The sequence below is a fragment of the Cucurbita pepo genome, chromosome 3, assembly GCF_057944985.1.
Source record: "Cucurbita pepo subsp. pepo isolate OVF chromosome 3, ASM5794498v1, whole genome shotgun sequence".
NCBI lineage: Eukaryota > Viridiplantae > Streptophyta > Magnoliopsida > Cucurbitales > Cucurbitaceae > Cucurbita > Cucurbita pepo.
Window position 1 is genome coordinate 16,869,620 of NC_141800.1, and position 22,080 is coordinate 16,891,699.

Genomic DNA, 22,080 nt, shown 5'->3' on the forward strand with positions numbered 1-22,080 from the left:
AACTTTTAATTTTATCAAATTAAACTTTAAACTTAGTTGCATGTTCGTATTCATCTACTAATTTTAATTTAAAAAAGCTAGCTAAAAGTCTTAATAATTTCATTAATAATCATGTTTTCGAATATATTTAAGTTTAATTAATGTTCAATTTAATCCATGCAATAATTAAATTTTTTTTTTAATGAAAGTATTTAGTTTTTTCTATTTTCTGAAGTAATAAGAGTATTATGTATCTTAATTTGCAAGAAAGAAAAATTACATAATAATTATTATTTATTTAAAAATACAATGTTTTTATTATTATTTAAATAGAAAAAACCCAAATTTATGATCCCTCCTTTTTTTTTTTTTTTTTTTTTTTTTGCTTTATTGTTTTTCCGGACGACAGGATTGATCGCTCGTCTGTCTATCAACTAGCGATGAAAATAGTAAAAAAAGAAAAAAAGAAAAAGAAAAAAAAAGGGCAATTAATTAAAAGATGGAAGAAAAAGAAAAGGAAAAAGTACAAATATTGACACGTGTATTAATCCAGCTTACAAGTTAAAAAAGGGACAGTGAAAGATCAGGTCGAGACGTGGCTTCTTCTGAAGGGACTACAGGCGAGTGTAGGATATAATCATGGGTGCATCACAGCAGATTGGTACTTAAAATGTAATAAAACATAAAACAGTGTGTTAAAAAGGAATTAAGAAAATTAATTAAAAGAAAATTGAAAAAGGAAAACAATATCACCTGGCCTTGTCTTCCTCTTCCCCCAATCTTCCGAACTTTTTTCTCATCCATTTTCCTTCATTTTCTCGCTTCCTTTTCTTCACTCCGTCGAAATCCACCAAATATTCTCCTCTTCCTCCTCTAATTCGCGAAGAAACTGATCCTTTTCCAAAACTCAGATCCGAAGATCTCATCCCAGTATGTATTCTGAACCTTGTTTTTGTTTTTTGTTTTTTGTTTTTCCCCCTTCTTTTGTTGTTTTTTTCGCTCACATTGGCGTTAAAATCTTTGCCATTACCTTATTTTGCGACCTCGTCTTCCAATCCCATTCTTGTTCTATTCAATCTCACTATCACGATGTCCTTTTCCTCGCCCCTTTTGATCTCCAATTCGTTTTTCCTCATGTAATTGCACTTCTTTTCTCGTACCTCGTAACATGCCTTTTAATTCGGTTTCCAGATGTTAACTTACATTTCTATGTACAGGGAATGTAGGTTGTGAGATTTGGATACGGAAGGCGTTCGTGTGCTGTGCGTGATTTGAGGCTTGAATGGAATTTGCGATCATTACCATCATCGGGCTGGAAGGTGTGGATCAGAGGCAGTATTGATTATTTCAATCCTCAGAAGAATCGATGCGGCACCTGGATTGGGAACGGAATTGTTCGACGGGGAAGCATTTGTGTGCCATATTGTATGGTGGACTAAATTTTGAGCTGATTGATATATAAAGGGAGAACTTGGTGGATTAGTAAATTAGGTCATGGAGCGCATTATAGGTGGGAAGTTTAAGCTTGGAAGGAAGATCGGCAGCGGATCATTTGGCGAACTTTATTTGGGTATACAGCTCATGTGTTTTTTTATTCGTTTGTTCTTGCAATTCACGTGCTTGTATGAGAAACATGGCGGACATTGATCGTGTTTCGTTTGGTTTATACAGGTACAAATGTACAAACTGGAGAGGAAGTGGCTGTCAAGCTGGTAAGTGGATCATTCAGTTGTGTTTCCAATCCTATTTACTGGGAAATTTGGAGATTTTGTCTTTTCTCCTTTGCGCTCTAAAGAATTGTGAAATTTTGCGATCAAGATTAAAAACGAATTTTTTCCTTAAACAAAAATTGTCCTCTAATTTCTTGAGTTTTGATATTGATTTTTGGCATCTTAAAACTTTTGTTGTGAACACCAAGTTGAGCAATATGCCGGAAACTTTAACAAACACATTAGCATCTCGAGTGTTGTTGTCTCCAGAATTTAAGGGAAGGATGAAAGTCTTTTTTTTTTTTATTGCTTATCAAATTTCCTCTCCTTGACATTACCATTTAGACGTTTTCATTATATATACTTTTTTATCTTACCGCTCATTGCTAGGAGTAGTGGGGGAAAGGGAAAAAAATAACGCATCAAAATCTTGATGTCTTTCTGAATTTATATGTTTTATATTTACACTGGTCTGATACATAAGTTGTTCATTATGATACATGTTAACTGTATCCACCATTTGATTTATATTCTACATTGACAAAATTTTAGAATCTGATGATTCATTTATGAGATTCTTGTTTCCTCAGGAATCTGCAAAGACCAAGCACCCTCAGCTTCACTATGAGTCAAAACTATACATGCTTCTTCAAGGAGGAAGTAGGTTTTCTCGATTGTTCGTTTATGCCGAATGATGCTAACAATACTTTCTTAGAACTATGTTCAATCGTGTAGGGGATTTTCTTCTAATATACTTCGTTTATATATCCAGCCGGTGTACCCCATCTCAAATGGTTTGGAGTTGAGGGTGATTACAATGTCATGGTTATTGATCTCCTCGGGCCAAGCTTAGAAGACTTGTTCAACTACTGCAATCGGAAACTGTCCTTGAAGTCCGTTTTGATGCTAGCAGATCAGTTGGTTAGTTTGCACATCCTTTTAAGTAGTATCTCACTGAGTTTTTTCTATGCTCATGCATTTACCTCTCCCCTGTAGTTAAACAGAGTTGAATATATGCATTCACGCGGTTTCCTTCATCGTGACATAAAGCCGGACAATTTTCTTATGGGCTTGGGGCGAAAGGCCAATCAGGTATAATGCATTGGACAACATTTTGTACTTTATTGTACATCTCTAGAGTTTTTTCTTTGTTCCCAACATTGAAGCTATTCATTTCCATGGGGAAAAACTGATGTCCCTACAAAATATATATGGAGACTTGTGAGAGTTGGTGGGAATTTCAACGTTTGAGAATGTTAATGATGTCAATTAAAATCTCTTTTCTTAATAGTACTTTATCCGTTTTTTGGTGCTTGAGTTTATTTCTTACGTTGGCCATCCTATCTGAAGTTTGTAGTTTCTGCTGTCTCAAGGTCATAATTACGAGGCAAGAAAGAAAATGACTTCAATTTAAGTTCTCGCATGTTAGAATGTCTTTCTAGCTGTCATGAAAAACTTCATACGTTTCTGAACTTATTTTTATAAAGTTAAAAACAAATAATTTGCCCTCTGAATTTTATTGAGGCGAAGGGGGTTGCTGATTGAAAAGTTAATTTCTTTGGCTTATAACTTATTAAATCAAACCACCATGCTTTTTTGAACAGGTGTACATCATTGACTATGGTCTTGCAAAAAAGTACAGAGATCTTCAGACACACAAGCATATACCATACAGGTAACTTATCATCTATTACCTTTTTGTGACTCTGGCATGCCTTTTATCTGCATTTTCCCTTTACCAATCTTGACACTCCTTGCTACCATATTGAGTCGTGAAGCTTCAGCTTTCAGTCCCCTAAACGTGTGTAGCTATGAACAGGTAGAGAAGGTGGATATATGTTAGCAAATTGTTTATCAGTACAGATGCCTCATAACCTTATTCTATCCTTCAACATTTGAACTGCTCCATGCTTATGTCTCTTTGTCATACAGTACAATGATGAGTCTAGTGATGAAGTGACTAGATCATTCAAACAAGTGTTTAATGAATTGGGAATCCCTTTTTTTTTTTTTTTTTTGTGTGTATTTCTTTGCACAATCTTGACTATGGTCTGAATGCTCCTCTTTTGATATAATTTTGCATCTATGATATTAATTGTTTCCCAATATGTTGTGAATTTTTTGAGTTGATCTTTATGCTATTTGTGAAATTAACCTTGGTGGTTTCTCTCACTTGCTTCTGTGACAGAGAAAATAAGAATCTCACGGGAACAGCTCGCTATGCAAGTGTCAATACTCATCTTGGAGTTGGTGAGGAAATATTTTGTCATTCAACATTTTTTTTTTTTCAAAGAGCCATATTCCTTTTATATAAAACTACTTAACTTGACTGCAGAGCAAAGCAGGAGGGATGATTTAGAATCGCTGGGCTACGTGCTTATGTATTTTCTCAGGGGAAGGTTGCACACATATTACTTGATGCTTGCTTTTGGTACTCATATCTCTTTGACACATCAGATTTTTACCTGAGTTCATATATCTTTTTCTCAGCCTTCCTTGGCAAGGACTGAAGGCAGGGACTAAAAAGCAAAAATATGATAAGATCAGTGAAAAGAAGATGCTTACTCCAGTAGAGGTATTATTACTAGCTTCCTGTGGCATATTAACGTTTACAAAATATAAATGCGAAGTCACAAACAGTGAGTACAAGTGATTGTATCAAGCAGTGTGCTTGCCATATGCCAGTTTGTCCCTTACAAATTGTGATTGAATTTGTTTGAAGTTTTTTATGAACGTATTTGACATGGTTACATGTGTCTAGGTCCTCTGCAAATCATATCCATCAGAATTTACATCCTACTTCCACTATTGTCGGTCACTGAGGTTTGAAGATAAACCTGACTATTCGTATCTGAAGAGATTATTCCGAGACCTTTTCATCCGTGAAGGTTCGTTTAAAACTGTCGAAATCCTTGCCCTTGTATTAATGAATTCTTGATACACACAGGGTACATGTCGAAATCCTTTTATTACTCCATCAAGGGGTTTAACTAACGGTATCACACTGGTCTTTGTTGCAGGATATCAATTTGACTATGTATTTGACTGGACTATACTGAAATATCCACAAATTGGCTCCAGTTCGAAACCACGAGTCTGTACTTTACTTGTTTGGATGCTTATATTATAGTTGACCAATGGTGGAAAATAAAAGTGCATTGCTTCTAATATACTCTTCGATTGTTGCTTCTCTGCAGCCCAGTGGAAAACCAGGTCTCACTCCAGGACCATCTGCTGAAAGAGGGGAGAAGCACCCAGGTCCGTTCCTTTACTCAGGAAGGATAGGATAATCTATAATTTGCTGAATTGGCTGTATTTTACCTCCTATAGCTATAACCTGTGCTTGGAGAGAGGCTTTCTTACCAAACTTCATTTTTCCACGGCTCATTAGAACATGTTTTTTTATTAATGATCTACATGCATACAAAGGGACGGGGCTTTGGTTGTGACAATAGGAGGGGAGAGAGAGAGGGAGAGAAAAATAATCAGGTTGATTTTAGTTATCCTTGATTGGATAGCTTTTTGTATTAGTTCTTTTGGGTGGGGGTGATCTCTACCCCCGACCTTTAGGCTGTTGCCTTTCCATATTTTATGAAATTGACTCTTACCGGAAAAAAAAAATGTTGACAGTAAAAAACTCAAATGAAAGAATAGTAACCAGCTTTAATCATATGTAGCATCAATACCCCATGAACTCAAATCAAATCAGAAAAATACCTGGTTAAGACAGCACAACGGACTAACAACGAAACCAAAAGCCAGCAATAGAGAGGCCAAATGGTGTAGTTCATTTTGGAGAATTGGGGTTTAAAACAATTGTCTTCTTTCAACTGATATGATATATATTTTTCTTTTGTTGGGAGAAACATTTTGGAGCATTGGGGTTTGAGAGCCCTCTCTTCATGTTATAGAGATTCCTAGCCAATTTATGCTACAAATGTTGAACTGATGAAATGGTAGTCTTTTGAAAAATTGATATATTATTTTCCTATGCCATCTAGTGGGCCAAGATATTCGAGATAGATTCTCTGGTGGAACTGAGGCATTCGGAAGAAGGAACTCCAGTGGGCATGGTTTGCACGGTGATCATTCCAGACATAGATCATCTGATGATGTACCATCTTCCAAGGATGTGGTACTGTTCCAAGCACTAATCTTCAATTTTCGTTTATCTCAACAAACTTTTGTTTTGCTTACTATTCTTTTGGGCTTCTGTACAACTCTGCTGCTTCCCTCTTTTGATAAGATGACATGTTTTTTTCTCTCCCATCCCTCTTTCACAGCAACCTGATTCAGAAAGGGCCCGCAGTAGCTATAGGAATGGAAGCCTTTCGAAGAAGCCTGTTCTATCGAGCAGCCGACCAAGCTCCTCTGGGGAGCCAAGTGAAATCCGATCAAGTCGCCTGATGTCAGCAAGTAGTCGTCTATCTGCAGGCCAAAGGGTTCAACCTGGTTTTGAGACCAAAACGACTGCTCTTAACCGTTCTTCAACTACAAAAGGTGGCCGTGATGATACACTCCGGAGCTTTGAGCTGTTGTCTATTGGAACTGGCAAGAGGAAATGAGAAGGAAAAACAGATCTATCTGGGTAACTAGTGACCGTGTGAATGGTCAATATAGCACCCTATGTATCTTCTGTAAAATGCCCCAGCTCCTACGGTATTTTATATCGACTGAACATGTATATGTGTATCGATCATTAGTTTGGCTCGGTTCATCCACACTACAAAATTTAATGAAATCTCCACCGGAAACATTGGTTGGAAGCGAAACCTCCATGGATTTTCTTGGTTACAATGGTGCTTGTTTCGTTGTAGGAAGATGTTAATACATTTGAGACAGTTGTAATATACCTTCCAGGCGACGGAACTCTGCTGGAACTCAAATATGGTTTTTCCTGTCCTCTATTCATTTGTTTTGACCATTTCCTTTTTCTCTTTTATTATATATGATGCAAGTTTAATATTAGTTCTTATGTTTGCTTCTTGTAATTGTTTTGCTGAATAATTGTTTTGACCATATATGATATGTATATGATTTTGATTTTAAACTCAAAAGAAAGAGATAAAATTCTCTTATGGTTGTTTCTTCGTGTTTATTCTTTTTTACTTGCTAAGTGCTAAGATAACACAAAAACATCCATTTGTGGCCAAGCTGTGTTCTTCAAAACTTGGCTTCCCCAATGCCCTTCATAATTCTTCTTCTTCTTCTCTACCTCTATTAATTGCATTTCTTTCCATCTCCATTCTCATTTCGGCCATGGCCTTCCTCCTTAAAGCTCCTCCGTCTTTCCCATGGAAGTCCTCCCCCTTTGATAAATCTAGCTGGAACCCATCATTCAAGGAGCTGTTGTTTACCTCCCGCAAGACATCTGGCCGGCCGTGTCGCCGGGAAAAACACAATTTTCGGTGCCCCTTGTGGTCTCTGAGACCAATTATTTCCATGGCCTAGCCTCTGCTTCTCGAAAACCCCAAATGACACTTTACGATTACATGACGATGCCGCCACCGTCTCTAAGAAGCTATTCCGGCGCGCCGTCGACATGGCCCACTGGCTTCCGCTTCATCCGTTGTTGGCCCAACCACTGCCGACGGTATTAACGTTCAACAGAATCAGGTTTCGGCGTGGCAGCATCCACCCCAAGATGGGATTGATCTCAATAATGAGAATGACTGTAGCTCTGGTGGTTCAGAAGACTTGGATTTGACTCTCTCTAAAGAAGTTCATGTTATTTTCTAAATAAAAGATTAAAGTATATATATATATAAATAAAAATAATTATACATAATTTTGATGCAGGTCATATAAACAGCCACATATTTCCAAGTTGAACTCCAAATTTAAAAATATTAAAACTAAAACTAAAACTAAAACATTCAAGTTTATAAATGGCGAAAGTGTTCTCCTTCAAAGCTACGAATACTTTTTTGAGTGCCAACCTATCTTTGCCACCTCAATTTTATAATCATACTTTTTAGTTGGATTGAGTAACATATTGGTCTTTGAATTTTTAAAGTGGATTAAAGTTTGAGAAAATTATTTATTTTAAAAAAAGAAGAAAAAAAAAAAAAGAAAAAAAAAAGCAACAGTGACCAAACAAACTATTTTTTTCAAGTTTATAAACTCAAGAACCAAAAGCTACCAAATCTAAATCTCATGAACTAAAATATATTTCACCCTTACACTGAAGGGATCGTAACTGCTATCGGTTTATTTCTATGCAATTAAGTTATCATAAATCTCCAACTCAATCTAAATATAATTGATCTTCTTAAAACAATAATTGTAGGATAGAGAATCGAATTGAACCATTTTTTTTGTAGGATGATAATTATTTTCTTATATGCACAAGGTTCTGAAGTCCACTTCAATTTGGTGGTCTTGTTTTCCCCCCTAAAGATAGAGAAAAGGAGGGCATAATTCTATTATTAGAATATCTTCGTATCAATTTTCAGAGCTACACTCAAGGGTGTCCATACAATAATCTCTCTAATTGAACAATGTCCGAAGACCACCACTAGAAGAAGTTTTCTTTTGTAATTAATTAACAACCAACAAAGGTTTTCAAATAACAGTTCGAACTTTGAAGATTGGTTTAAGATTTTGGGGCTAAGAGGCAAGAATGTCCCTAGAGCAGCTCAAGAAGCAAGCGTTTTCTTTCCTTAATGAAAGATTCAAAGTAGCCAGGCTCGTCTTCACTGACGTTACCCACGCAGAATTGTAAGCATTCTTCCTTTAACATACAGATAAATGATCACATAATCTTAGAGGCTTCCATTCTCTGCCAATATCTAAAATGGCCGAACCTTCATGATAAAATTGACAAAGGTTTCATCACAGAACTTTTAAACAGGAATGCACTTTCCTAATTCTTGTGAATACATATTCGATATACAAAAGATCATTCATTCATCTAGAGGGTATATACCGTTCGAGATCATTCATTCATTGTAATTAGTGTGTACTTTCCTGTATTTCCAAGGTTGGCAGAGGAAGCAACAAACAAAGATCCATGTACCCCTGATGCTAAAACAATGACAACCATAGCTGAGGCATCCTTTGAGATAGATGATTATTGGAGAATTGTTGATGTCCTTCACAATCGGTAAGTAAAAGTGACACTGCTGGCCTATGTTTGGATGAATTTATAGGAGTATTTCAAAGAAAAGAACAAATGTAAATCTCCCATTTGAAATAATTCTCTAAATGTGACGGACCCAAAATCCTATCCCTATAAAACAAAAAAAAAAAGTGTTATCATACTTCTGGTGACTGCAATTTTCAGGCTTCGTAGTGTTGAGTGGAAGCAGTGGAAACAATCCTACAAATCACTGGTACTCCTTGAGTTCTTGTTAACCCACGGACCAGAAGAGTTAGCTGACGAGTTCAAGAGAGATTCATATATCATCGAAGCACTTGGAACTTTTAAGCATGTAGATGAAAGGGGGTAAAAAATGATTTAATCAAATCAGAATTGTAAATAGTATCACAGAGTAACAGCTATTCTCAAGGGATATATTTGATTTTCTAATGATATGATAGGTTCGACTGGGGTGAAATCATGCACAAAAAGTCACAATCGATACTACAACTACTGAAAGGAGGCCAGACTTTAAAAGAATCACGTTTGAGAGCTCTGAAAATAACGAGAGAAATTCAAGGATTTGGTAGTAGTTCATCACCTTCTTCGTCATCATCAATACTGTCACCCAACTTTTCACCAAGCTTTTCGTTTGCATCAACAAGAACTTCATCATTTGGTTCATATTCTACTACTTTGAGCCCCGCATGGAGTGATTTACATGAGGGAAACAATTTTGAAAACTCCCCATCCCCTGATGATGCCTTTGAAAGCCATATTTGGGGAAGAAATGGAAATGACAACAACTCTACGGAAAAAAACTTTACTATCAAAGGACAACAACTTTGGGAATGCCCCCTAATCGAAGAGGATGAATCTCTACTTGACCCTGAGGATGAGGAAAAGAAACCAACAAGTTTACTGAGTGAAGTTTGCACAAAGCTCGTGGCATTAAGTCCTACCAGTCTGGAGGGAGCAGGATTTGGAAAAGCTTCTAATAAATGTGAAGATTGAAGATTGAAGATAGAAGTATTTGATACTACATTAAGATTTTGTTAGCAACTATATTTCTAAACAGGGTACCCTTTGTAGAGGATACTTAAGTAAAAGTTAAGGCAAATGAAGCAGGCCAAGCCAAGACTGCTTGATAGCATACTTAGAGGTATGAATAACAAGCAATGTTCATTTTGTAGTACAACTACGGTATCAAATATTTCATCAGTGCAGCGGCACCCAAGGGAAGACAGACACAAAAAAACTCAAAAAAAAAAAAAACAAATAGAAAACAAAACCATAATCAGTGGCACAGATATTCAATTTAACAGTTGAACAGAGAAACATCAGCACTCAGCAGATTCAAATTCATGCTTAATTGGAGTAATGTAGGCATCTTGTGGTAAAGTTAGGTAAGATCTCACTATTGGAAGTACAAATTCCATACATCTCAAAACATTCACAAACTCCTGAGGGCTAGAGAAACAGAAGAGATAACAATCCAAACCTGATAAACTTAAACTCACAACAAAATTTGAAGCCAAAGAAATGCACTTTCTAAGATTCACTCTTTCTCAGCTTCGCAAGCTCTTGCCTCACCAATCCAGCTCTCTGCACACCAAAAAAAAAAAAAAAAAAAAAACAAAGGAAAGAAAGAAAGAAAAGAAAACTGATCAGCACAATAGAAAGTTTCTGTTAAATGATAAATAAAACAAAAGTTCTTTCGCACTCTTTCATGCATCAACGCCATATGAAAAGGGTCAAATCAAACAAGAGAAAGTACAAACTACAGATTACATCAAATTATCACTGACCTTTATCTTAGCCAACATAAGCTTGAACCTATCGAAATCATTAAGTGATGCCCTTCTTTTCTTCACGAGTAGTTTTCTCCCCCAAGAGCTATCCTCCCATTTTTTCTGAACATCTGACATGGTCAATCAAAACAACAGGTTAAAGCAAACAAAAAAACACAAAAGGCAGGGTGTAATGGGTATTTGTACATGAAAAATAAATTAAGAAGCGTACCAGCAGCCTTCATAGCTTCAATGAGTTCCTTCTTTCTAGGGACCCTCTTAATGTCAATTTTAATGTCAGTAAGAGAAAGTCTCTTAAAGTTCATTTGAGACCTGACCATATCAGGAGCATCCACCAAAGCCTGTATGCAGTTGCATTAATAAAATGATAGAACAAACAACTAACCAAATCTTGTCTACAAAGAGTCGGGAAACAGAAATGCTAAGTTTTCCGGGGCTTTCCAATATCCAATAAAATTGGTACGTACAACTTCAAACTGAAACTAGCAATTATCGATGAACATCACACCCAATAGCAAAAAAAAGAACATACTCTGTTCTGGTCAATAACATCGACAATGACGACAAGCTTTCCGTAGTCTTCACCGTAGTTGACAAGAGCGACTCTTCCGATCTCAACGTACCTCTTGAACGGCTACAGAGCCATTAAAAGAACGCAAAATTCAGAAAGAAGGGAAGAAAATCATACCACCAAAAACTGTAGATTCGTAGTTAGAAAGAGCGAAACGAAGGACAGGAATGCTTACCATCTTCGGCGTGCAAGGGGTTTCAGAGAAGGGCGAAAGAAGAAACTAGGGTTTACAGTGCCGATGTCGAAACTAGGGTTTTTTTTGTTCCCCTGTAGTTCCAAATAATTCTTTCGATACAAAATCATTATAACTTTAAATTTACGATTTAGCCCTTCCCAGTTTTGATAATCCTTTTTCTTTTCTTTTCTTTTTTTCTTTTTTTAACTAAGAATATAAATATTACTTCAATCTGTTTATTTTTATTTTTTGGTATATATTTTAAGAATACTTTAAAAAAATAAACCAATTTAGAAATATGATTATAAAACAGTGAAAAACAACCACAATTTTGTGTTTTGTAGCCTATTTTTTTAAAAAATTAATACAAACAAAATATATTTAATATATATTAAAAAAATCATTAATTAGTCATAGTTATCCCCTAAAGATTGGATTGAATATAAACTATTATTATTTATTCTTTTATGAATTTGCATAATTATTATTGTATGATATCACATAATTACATTATATATTTATACATATTGTAATTTAACAAAAATGAATTGAATTTATAATATAAGACTATATTTTTTCAAGCTCCTTTTTCAATTGATAATCTAGAGAAACACCCCCTAGTCAAGGTTGGGTGCTTATGGTAGGCAGAATTCCTATAATAATAAATAAATTAATATATATATATAAAAAGAGAGAGAGAGTTCCACCTTGGTTAATTTAGTGTTAATTTAGTGGAAGATCATGGGGTTATAAGTGAAGAATACAATCTCTATTGGTACGAGGCCTTTTGGGAAAGCCCAAAGCAAAACCATGAGAGCTTATGCTCAATGTGGATAATATCATACCATTGCGATGTGAAAAGCCGTGATTCCTAACAATATATATATTAATTAAATTCGACTAATGCTGGCACATTGGGATTAACCCAACTCTGTATAAAAACTCACTAAACTCTCATGTACTTGAGATACACCCCCAACTCTCAAGGGCTGGAGGAACAAAAGGGATAACAATCCACACCTCATAAATTGTTCTCTAACAAAATTTGAAGCTACAGAAGAAATGCGATTACTCTAAGCTTCACTCTTTTTCAGTTTTGCAAGCTCTTGCCTGACCAATCCACCTCTCTGCAAAATGATAATGCCCATCGTTAGTAAAGTCAAACTTGTATTGGGAATCCATGAGGATTTGAAACTCCTACACGTACTAAAGCATAAGAAAGGGCTAAAAAGTATACAACAGGAAGGGCAGAGACCTTTATCTTGGCCAACATTAGCTTGAACCTATCAAAATCATTAAGAGCTGCCCTCCTTTTCTTGACAAGCAGTTTTCTCCCCCAAGAGCTATCCTCCCACTTTTTTTGAACATCTAAGATGATCGAGGCAACGGGTTAAACTTACAGCAAACAAAGATGACGACAAGGGACGGGGGACGGGGGTAGGTAGAAAGGAATTGGGTATTTGCGAAATAAGTTGAAAAATGAATAGCATACCTGCACCCTTCATAGCTTCAATGAGTTCCTTCTTCCTAGGAACTCTCTTAATGTCAATTTTTATGTCAGTAAGAGAAAGTCTCTTGAAGTTCATCTGAGACCTGACCATATCAGGAGCATCTACCAAAGCCTGTATATAGTAGCATTAATGAAATGATAGAATGAGCAACTAACCAAAGCTTTTTTTGAGAATGATACAGTACAAACCTCTTAAAGAGGAAGGAAGTAGAGATGCTTTAATAGCGGAGCTAAGATAATGTTGGAAGCAACTAATCAAATATTGAAACAAAAACTTCATCACCAGGAAATGACAACAAAAAATGGATACATGGGAAAAATCCATTAAAATCCTTCCTGTTCTTCAAAACAGGGACAATTGGATAATATATAGTCACATTCATTCAGGAGATAAAAACAACTTAAGTCATCCGAACTTCAAACAACCATACACTTAAAGTATCCGCCAAACATCCATTAGGGGTCGGTGGAGAATCAGTCAGAGAAAACTGTTCAAGCCTTGGGTTTGTGAGATCCCACATCGGTTGGAGAGAGGAACAAAACATTCCTCATAAGGGTATGGAAACCTCTCCCTAGTAGACGCGTTTTAAAAAATTGAGAGGAAGCCCGAAAGGGAAAGTCCAAAGAGGACATTATCGGCTAACGGTGAGCTTGGGTTATTACAATGGTATAAGAGCCAGACACCAGGAGGAGTGCCAACAAGGACACTAGGCCCCCAAGGGGATAGATTGTGAGATCACATATCGGTTGGAGAGGGAAACAAAGCAGTCCTTATAAGGGTGTGGAAACCTCTCCCTAGTAGATGCGTTTTAAAAACCTTAAAGGGAAGCCCGAAAAGAAAAGTCCAAAGAGGACAATATCTGCTAGCGGGCTTGGACTATTACAAATTTAATCATCCATCAATAATAATATGCGTCCTCAACCCAACTAACGCTTTAATGACAACTACTTAATGACCTAATCAATGAGCGTGACTTTAAATAAGAAATGCAATAGATTGTTCCATAGTTAACACTTCAAACTTGAAGAAGCTACAAAATGTTTATATACATATAACAGACAATTTCATTGATTGAAATTTACTCCATAACATTTACAAAAGACCTTCCCAATTTACAACGAGGGCGGTAGAAGCCATAGAATGATTTTCATAGATAATAAATTGCGGAATTGATGAGACATGTATGTTAAGATCATGACACAAACATCAAATTCAGAAGAAATCAATCCATAGCTATAGGAATACGTTCGAAATAGAACCAAGGATTGTGTCCTGTTAAATATATATCTTCTTGTTTCCTTGTCTTCCAAACATCCAAGACGACGGATACAACTTCAAACTATAAATTACTGCTCATCGATAAAAATCACAAGTAATAGCAAGAAAAACATACTCTGTTCTGGTCAATGACATCGACAATGACAACGAGCTTTCCATAGTCTTCGCCGTAGTTTACAAGAGCGACCCTCCCGATCTCGACGTACCTCTTGAACGGCTACAGAACCGATAAGAAAGAAAACATAGAATTAAAGAACAATTCGCAGGACAGAAACTACGAACAAATTATAACACCACACGCTATAGATTCTTCGTTAGGAACAGAAAAACCAAGGAAGAAAATCCTCACCATATTCGAGTTGTAGGGTTTTTCAGAGACGAGCGACGAGCCTAGGGTTCTTTCCTCTTTGAACTGGGTCCATATAATCCATTCCTTCTACATATTATTACTCTCTGAAATTACGATTTTAGTCCCCAATTATTATTAATTTACGAATTAGTACCTTCCAAGTTAAATTAAGAAATTATTATATATTATATATATGATAATATATAATAATTTGTTAATTTATATTTTAGTTTATTTAAGATATCCATCTAAATAAAAATAATAATAATTCCGTTGAGAGAAAATTGATTATTCCCACTAATTTTGATATTTTATTTCTTCGCTTAATTTTTTTTTTTTAAAGTGGTCTTTATTCTATATTTTAATTTACAAAGGTCCAGCATTACCAAATATAGCGAGATTAAAACTTTTCCACCAAAAATAAAAAATTATATTTTAAATTTTAATTAGCAATAAAATTATATGATTATTCACAAATCAACCAATAATTATCCATTAGAATATATTCTCTATTTTAATTAATGAGAGTCAAAATATATTTGGTACGCAAATCTCCAATATTTTACTATTAAATTAATATTTAGAGAAGATGTTCGATTCCCATTTAAAATTTAAAAGAAGATATCGTAATTTTTTTTAAAATTTTTTTTTTCTTTTCACAAAAGTATATTTAGGAGGAAGGAATTTAAAGCCGGCCACCGAATTACCAAAATTTTATAAAAAATAAAAATTCACGACATAGATTAAAAGTATTATGTTATCTCTATCGATAATATTATAAAATATCTATAAAAGTATACCATTTTTTTTAAATATATATTATCTTTATAAATCATTTATTGGTGTTATATGTGAATATTAATTATACATTCTTTTTAGTTTTTATTTTAGTAATTATTGAGTGCACAAAAAAAATTATTTTAAGTTCAAAAGTAATTTTAAAATTGCTTAAATTATTTATATTGAATTTAAAATTACTTCAAAACATTTTTTAATTTATGAAAATTATAATTAAAAGATTAAATTGAATTTATATTTTAAAATGATTTTAAATGGACATTTTTCTACTCCACCTCGAATAAATCACTTTAAATATGGTAATTGGATTAAAAATATTATGAAATATGTCATAATTATCTGAAAAAAACAGCCTAATATAGGAGGTTGTTTATTGCTTTTAGTCTGAATTGGAAATAAATTAAATGCAAATGAGGCGAAAATTAAAATGGTGGAATTTAAATTAAGCTTTTAACATTACTCATTTTGTTATTTTATTTTAAAAATCATCATTATTTTCAGCACTTTTTTTTTTTTTTTTTTTTGCAATATAAAAAAAAAAATCAAGCAAGGGAATTATTATTATTATTATTATTATTATTATTTAAATATTTTTGTTAAAATTCCGAATTTATTTAAAATTTTATAATTCAAAGATATAAGAAGAAATTAAAAAAAATAAAATTATTATTAATTAAGGATTTTTAACTATTAATCAACTATCTGATTCGGTAGATAAGATATTAATTATTATTTAAAAAACTAGGGTTAAAAATGGAATATTGGGGTGAGGCATATGGAGGAATCTCATGTTATTTGCTTTCCCACTTGGCTTCCTTTTTCCTCCTCATGTTGCCAAATAAACCTTAATTGTTTCCTATAAAGCCAAGGGGGCTGCTCCATCTCCCATTGCCCACACACACAAAACCAACACAAACTTGTGAACCACCACCAGCAGCAGCAACAGCCATGGGAGGCAGCGAGCAAGCCGATGTCGGTGTCGTCGACATTAGCCTAAAGGACCTCTCGTCGAAGCTCGAGGAGTTCGCCAAAGTCAGAAATTGGGAGAAGTATCATAGCCCCAGAAACCTTCTCCTCGCTATGGTCATTTTCTCTTCCTCTACTCGTTCTTAACCATTGAACTATACTTACGTTGATTCGTACGTATGATTGTAGGTAGGAGAAGTGGGAGAGCTATCGGAAATATTCCAATGGAGAGGGGAGGTGGAGAAAGGGCTGCCAGATTGGGAGGAATCGGATAAAGAGCATCTTGGGGAAGAACTTTCTGATGTGTTGCTTTATCTCATCAGATTGGCTGATATTTGTGGAATCAACCTGCCTGATGCTGCTACTAAGAAACTTGTTAAGAACTCCATCAAATACCCACCCCCATCCCAACCTCTTTAATTTTACTCCTTTTAACTCGACTAGAGTTTCGATCGACACAGGACGTTACAGTAAAGTTTAAATTTTCCAATTTTTGTTAAATTACAAATTTAGTTCTTGAACAATCGTCCTTATATAATTAATTTAATTTATTACAAGATATTTAGAAATTTAGGTATACGACGACCGAGCATTTAGAATCATATAGTTCATTTCTAGGTTGCATACCTGACAAATGTAGGACATTAACGGTATGATACTACAATCGATTGACGCTTGGAATATGATGCCTTATAAAAAGTAATCTCAAAAAGAAATGTTTCTACACTTGTTCGATAGTTATTCTAAAAAATAATTTATTGTTTTTATAATAAATAATAAAAGTAAATACGATCACATATTATTACATCACAAATATAGACAAATAATTTAGACATAAACTGTATGAATTCTCGATTATTTATTTTTAAATGGTTTGGTTCTATTCTTATTCTCAATTAAAGAAGAATAATTTATCTACCACAGACATAAACTACATGAATTCCAAAAATTTTATTCCTAAGAATATCATTCTCAATCCGTTATTTAATTTTTAGAATATCTCTCCTTGTTGAATTAAAAAAAATATATATATATATATTTTTTTATTTTTATCTAAGTTAAAGTATGAATTTATTATTTGAATTTAAATATGTAAATAAAATTAATTATTATCTTTATCGAGATACCATTTGTTACAATCGCACTTTTAATGGCAGCGGATTTGTGATTGTGCGGCACTCACTTTCCAACAACAAGTGAGCTAAGCCAATTTGTTCTTGCGTCGCCTACGGCCAAGTGACGTACGTTCGAGCCTCTGACCTTGGTTTTAAGAGAAGATTTTAGAAAGCGAGGGCAGAGAGAGATTTTTGAAAGAGACGTTATATAAGTAAGAGAGAAAAAACAACGGCTTACCGTATATAACCTTGAGTAGGGGATATTAGTTCCATAGACTGACATTAAAAAAGTAATTAAATGTCTTAACTATAAGTATAATATGCTAACAGAGACGACATTTTAATATTGAAAATTTATTAGACATAAAATTCAAAATTTTAGGCATTTTTAAATATTAAATTTGTGACACAGACAAAGTTATAACACATTTGTAATTAAATAGCATGTTAAGTATAATTTTAATAATTAATCTGATTAAATAAAATGATCTTAAATTCATTTTTTTTAATTATCTTAAATGTTCTGAGAATTAAATTTTTTAATGTATTTAAAAATTGCTTACATAAACGAAAAAAAACTTAAAGTTTGTGGATATAATGAAATATTAAATAATTTAACAAAATACAGCTGGCAGCGGTAGACGATTTCATTGGACGTGATTAATGGAAAATTGGTCGGCTAACGCGTGAAGGCATTATTATTATTATTATTATTTATTTATTTATTTATTTATTTATTATTATTATTATTATTATTATTTATTTATTTATTTATTTATTATTATTATTATTTACTACAAGGATAATATAATGGGAGGCATCGAAGAAACGTATTAAAAAAAAAATTAAGAATTTAGTGCCAAATTAGCGTTTAAAAGATTATGGGATGAAAACGTAATCAAATTTAAATTGGAAGGTCAAAAATGTAATTTTCTCTTTTTTTTTAATTTTTATTTTGATATATTTTTATGCCAACACAAAATAAAAATGGTTGAGATTCTCGTCTCGCGTCGTGGAAACGGGACCCCTAAATTTAGAAGAGAGATTCTCAGAACATCTTACTGTTCGAATCCCGCGTTTTCCGATATCTTCCTCCTCTATCATTTCCTCATTTTTTTTCAATTCAACTCTCATTGCTTCGATCGGAGATCTCAAAGCCGCACAAACCACAGCACAAAGGATCTTTTCTAACCGTAAGTGTGCATTTCCTTACTTCATTTGTCGGATTTCTTCGTTGTACTGGTTTGTTTCCGGCTTTCCGCTGTGATCTGGTTGAATCGTCTATTGATCTCATTTCCCCTGTGTTTTCTCCGTTTATTTTCGTTTCAGGCAAAAGGTAGATGAAATCGTAGTATGATTTAATCATATAAGAACTTTCATCTTAATTTAAGTTGACTGTCTTGATGCTGATCAATAATTGTGATTGATCTCTGTTTTGAATGCAGCAAAGAATACAAATGGAGGGAACTGTGTTCGCTCCTGCCCTGGAAGGAATTCAGCATGTCAAATCTGAAGCAGGGGAGATTTTGACCAAGCCTTTCTTGGAAGTGTGCAAACATATTTTGCCTGTTATCGGTGCGGCCCCCCCGATCCCTTTTGAAATTAGAAACTTCTCTCTAGTGTCCTGGAGTTTGGCTGCATATGATTTAATTTTGAGTAAAGGAAAAGTTTATCAAGAAGATAAATGTGGACTTTATCATTTGTCTGCTTGAAGTTAGTTGACTGGCATTTCTCTGTTGGTGCACTAGAGAACTAGATTTGTCTTTCTATGGTTTCTGGAACTGTTAATGTCAATTAATTTTCATACCGAAATTGAATTCCTGCTGAAACATAGCATAAATAATTGCAAGCTCATAATCAGATTACCACTAACTGATCAGTTTTACGATTTGTCATTCTTAAAATTAATCTCAATTATTTCTAATGCAGACAAGTTTGGAGCTGCTATGGCACTTGTTAAAAGTGACATTGGAGGCAACATAGCGGTAAGATGCCCACGTTGTTTTACACGAGGGGAAACTTCAAAGCTTATAATATGCATTTGTTTACTTAATTTTATATGTGTATCTTATTTTATTTTGTAGGCTACTAATCACTATCACTGAACACAGGACTAGCTATTTTTTTTTATTATTTTTTGTTTATTTGCCAAATAAGATAGGAGTAAACGAATAACATATATGGAAAAGTAGTGAAAGGAAAATGTATTGTACCTGAAAAAGAAAGAATTGCATCCATCTCACGTGCATTCGTGATATACAACTTCGAGTGTTTTTTGTACTCCTGATAGGTAGACAAATGAATGCCATCGCGGCTCTCAAGTTTTTGACATCATATATTGCTTTTGTTTTTGTCGAAATGCACTCAGTTCTGTATTAGTTATGTTTTATTCACCTTATTATTTGTATCTGTAGAGATTGGAGTCCAAGTATTCTACCAACCCATCTGAATTCAACTACTTGTATGACTTGGTGAAACCTGAGATTGAAAGTAAGACTGCAAAAGGATCATCCAGTTGTACAAATGGTCTTCTTTGGCTGACAAGGTTAGACAATGTCTGGTGAATTTATTGCTTCCTTTTGATTCTGGCACAACTAGAGATCCACGTGTTGAATGTTATCGAGGATGCTTTTGAACATAAGTACGTAAAATTTTAACAATGTTTGTCATTAAAGGTTACAGAACCAAAAACTAACTGGTGATGAAGCCTCCGTCATCATCCATGAGACACTTTTAAGGGATTATCAAAATTATGCAAAATAGTTTTCGGTTATAAATGAACTACTTCAGTTTTCCCCTGCCCCATCTGGATGTGTATCCTTGCATTTTTCTTGGTTGTTGCATTGCAGGTGACCTGCGAGTTAGCATTTTTAATGTAGCTCTTCGTACTTCTTAATTCATGGAATGAGTTTTTACTTGCATCTAGAGTGAATGACTGAACCAAATTGCTCTTTTCCTTTTTTTAGAAAATTATGTAGTAAATCTTTCTTTTTAACCAAACCCAGAGATATAAACATCTAGGATAAGCCTGCAAGTTGGATCAATTTGATTAACACACACTTTGGTTCTACTTGCATATTTTGATCTTTTCAGAGCCATGGATTTCTTGGTAGAACTGTTCCGCAACTTACTGGAGCATCAGGATTGGACAATGTCCCGTGCCTGTACAGAAGCCTATGGCAAGACCTTGAAAAAGTGGCATGGTTGGCTGGCCAGTTCAAGTTTCACTGTAATCCTCTGATGCCCCCACTAATTTAATTTTAATATTCTTTGGTATATTATGAGATTTTTGGCTCAGTTTGTTAGTTGCAGCAGTGTTTTTTCCCCCCACTTTCTTCATTTTCCTTCCACTTGTGCTTTTAGGAATTCGATAGAAGCTTGACAAATCATATTTCTACAGTTTTATTTCTGGAATATATTGTCCAGCTTCTTTGGGTCTAAAACTCTTTCATCCCTCACAAGCAAGGTGTAATATATGAGTTGACCTTTCATGTCTTGAAACTTTCAAGAAACAAAACCATGTTGCAAAAGATACGAGCTACAGAATCGTGGCAAACACATTTGTAACGTGTGAATTAACTAAATGTATTTTAATCGTTAAGCTCAATCCATGATTCGTGTTATGAGAAATTATATGTGGATTTTAATCGGATACTGAAATTGTAGGTTGCCATGAAGCTTGCCCCCGATCGTAAGAAGTTTATGGATGTTATATCAGGCAATGGCAATGTTGAAGCTGATATAGAGCAATTTTGTTCAAAATTTTCACCTCTCCTCGAAGAGAATCACAAGTTTCTGGTAAGATTTCCCAAATTCCTGAAGGGGCTGTCTTAAAACTTTCAAACTTGATGCAACTAGTTCAGTTTTGCAAGATGGCTATGCTTATTAACTGAAGTTTCTGAGCCTTCGGCGATCTGAAATTTAGTTTTAGATTGAACCTCCAAGTCTATTCAATCTCTTACTTTTTCATCTTGAATTTTGTCTATCATCAGTTAGTTATAAAACAGTAGATTAAAACATCTCTGAACCCGACCAATGAAATACTCTCTTTTACAGGCTAGTGTTGGCATGGACGAGCTGAAGGCTTCGTGAGAGAGGCTGATCATCGCTGAAAATCGAGTGACCGTCTCGATTCTATTGTTACCTATATGTTATAGCTTATTCGAAATCCCTTTAACATCCTTAAATTCAGACAATCCTCAAGACCTTAAATTTCTGTCTGTGATTTGATAATCTTATGTTTCTATTTTTGTATGTGCTTTTGTTGTGTGTTGAATCACAACTAGCTCATCACCACATTATGTCCCAACGGGAGTTCGAATCTTGTAGAATCCTCTTTAAATCCCTTTGACATTTATATATTGGAAAGTTCATTATGACCAATCTACACAACTATTGTCCCTACTCTTTTACCAATAGTTTAAGAATAAGAATAATTTTGAAATAAAGTTTCAACCTATTTATTATATCGATTTGATTCACAGTATATTTTATTTTATTCTATTATTATATATTTTTCTCATCTGTATGCATTAGTTGCTAGTTTGTATCTTATTTAAATGAAAATATACATCTTTCCAATTTTATTTCTATTTATGTTTCTCATTCTTAATCGAACCTTTTCATCTAAAATTAACAATATGATATAGAAGATTATAAAGTCATTAAAAAGATTAAGTCTCATTTAATAAATAAAGAAGTTAAAATAATTAAATATTATTTTTAGAAAGTGTCATT

At 34.2% G+C, this 22,080-nt stretch overlaps 6 protein-coding genes across 7 annotated transcripts; 4 read left to right on the forward strand and 2 right to left on the reverse strand.

The window, feature by feature from the left end:
- The first annotated feature begins 710 nt into the window (after positions 1 to 710).
- LOC111790879 (casein kinase 1-like protein 10) lies at positions 711 to 6,612 on the forward strand. Its single transcript, XM_023671986.2, has 15 exons — positions 711 to 909; positions 1,197 to 1,549; positions 1,651 to 1,691; positions 2,279 to 2,348; positions 2,461 to 2,609; positions 2,685 to 2,780; positions 3,293 to 3,363; positions 3,877 to 3,938; positions 4,024 to 4,087; positions 4,179 to 4,263; positions 4,450 to 4,576; positions 4,709 to 4,782; positions 4,886 to 4,946; positions 5,690 to 5,823; positions 5,972 to 6,612. Exons 2-15 carry the CDS (start codon positions 1,474 to 1,476, stop codon positions 6,251 to 6,253), a joined length of 1,392 nt encoding a protein of 463 aa, XP_023527754.1. The 5' UTR covers positions 711 to 909; positions 1,197 to 1,473; the 3' UTR covers positions 6,254 to 6,612.
- A 1,657-nt stretch (positions 6,613 to 8,269) lies between these two features.
- On the forward strand, positions 8,270 to 10,219 carry LOC111790536 (epsin-3-like). Its single transcript, XM_087122285.1, has 4 exons — positions 8,270 to 8,408; positions 8,671 to 8,793; positions 8,974 to 9,135; positions 9,231 to 10,219. The coding sequence occupies exons 1-4, from the start codon at positions 8,311 to 8,313 to the stop codon at positions 9,781 to 9,783; spliced, it is 936 nt and encodes a 311-aa protein (XP_086978411.1). The 5' UTR covers positions 8,270 to 8,310; the 3' UTR covers positions 9,784 to 10,219.
- On the reverse strand, positions 10,049 to 11,478 carry LOC111790533 (large ribosomal subunit protein eL14y). The gene is made up of 5 exons (XM_023671470.2): positions 11,327 to 11,478; positions 11,113 to 11,214; positions 10,792 to 10,921; positions 10,578 to 10,690; positions 10,049 to 10,374 (listed from the first exon to the last, which is right to left on the reverse strand). Exons 1-5 carry the CDS (start codon positions 11,327 to 11,329, stop codon positions 10,321 to 10,323), a joined length of 402 nt encoding a protein of 133 aa, XP_023527238.1. The 5' UTR covers positions 11,330 to 11,478; the 3' UTR covers positions 10,049 to 10,320.
- A 703-nt stretch (positions 11,479 to 12,181) lies between these two features.
- LOC111790534 (large ribosomal subunit protein eL14z) lies at positions 12,182 to 14,586 on the reverse strand. Its single transcript, XM_023671471.2, has 5 exons — positions 14,465 to 14,586; positions 14,231 to 14,332; positions 12,819 to 12,948; positions 12,582 to 12,694; positions 12,182 to 12,453 (listed from the first exon to the last, which is right to left on the reverse strand). Exons 1-5 carry the CDS (start codon positions 14,465 to 14,467, stop codon positions 12,400 to 12,402), a joined length of 402 nt encoding a protein of 133 aa, XP_023527239.1. The 5' UTR covers positions 14,468 to 14,586; the 3' UTR covers positions 12,182 to 12,399.
- Positions 14,587 to 16,128: 1,542 nt separating this feature from the next.
- On the forward strand, positions 16,129 to 16,722 carry LOC111790535 (uncharacterized). Its single transcript, XM_023671472.2, has 2 exons — positions 16,129 to 16,345; positions 16,418 to 16,722. Exons 1-2 carry the CDS (start codon positions 16,211 to 16,213, stop codon positions 16,646 to 16,648), a joined length of 366 nt encoding a protein of 121 aa, XP_023527240.1. The 5' UTR covers positions 16,129 to 16,210; the 3' UTR covers positions 16,649 to 16,722.
- A 1,619-nt stretch (positions 16,723 to 18,341) lies between these two features.
- On the forward strand, positions 18,342 to 21,726 carry GLTP1 (glycolipid transfer protein 1). Of its 2 annotated transcripts, none has more exons than XM_023671467.2 (7): positions 18,342 to 18,536; positions 18,789 to 18,918; positions 19,273 to 19,328; positions 19,758 to 19,888; positions 20,437 to 20,572; positions 21,010 to 21,141; positions 21,400 to 21,726. In XM_023671467.2, exons 2-7 carry the CDS (start codon positions 18,801 to 18,803, stop codon positions 21,433 to 21,435), a joined length of 609 nt encoding a protein of 202 aa, XP_023527235.1. In that variant the 5' UTR covers positions 18,342 to 18,536; positions 18,789 to 18,800; the 3' UTR covers positions 21,436 to 21,726. The 2 variants fall into 2 exon arrangements, with proteins under 2 accessions (XP_023527235.1, XP_086978413.1); XM_087122287.1 differs by lacking the exon at positions 18,342 to 18,536 and adding an exon at positions 18,562 to 18,679.
- The last annotated feature ends 354 nt before the right edge of the window (positions 21,727 to 22,080 follow it).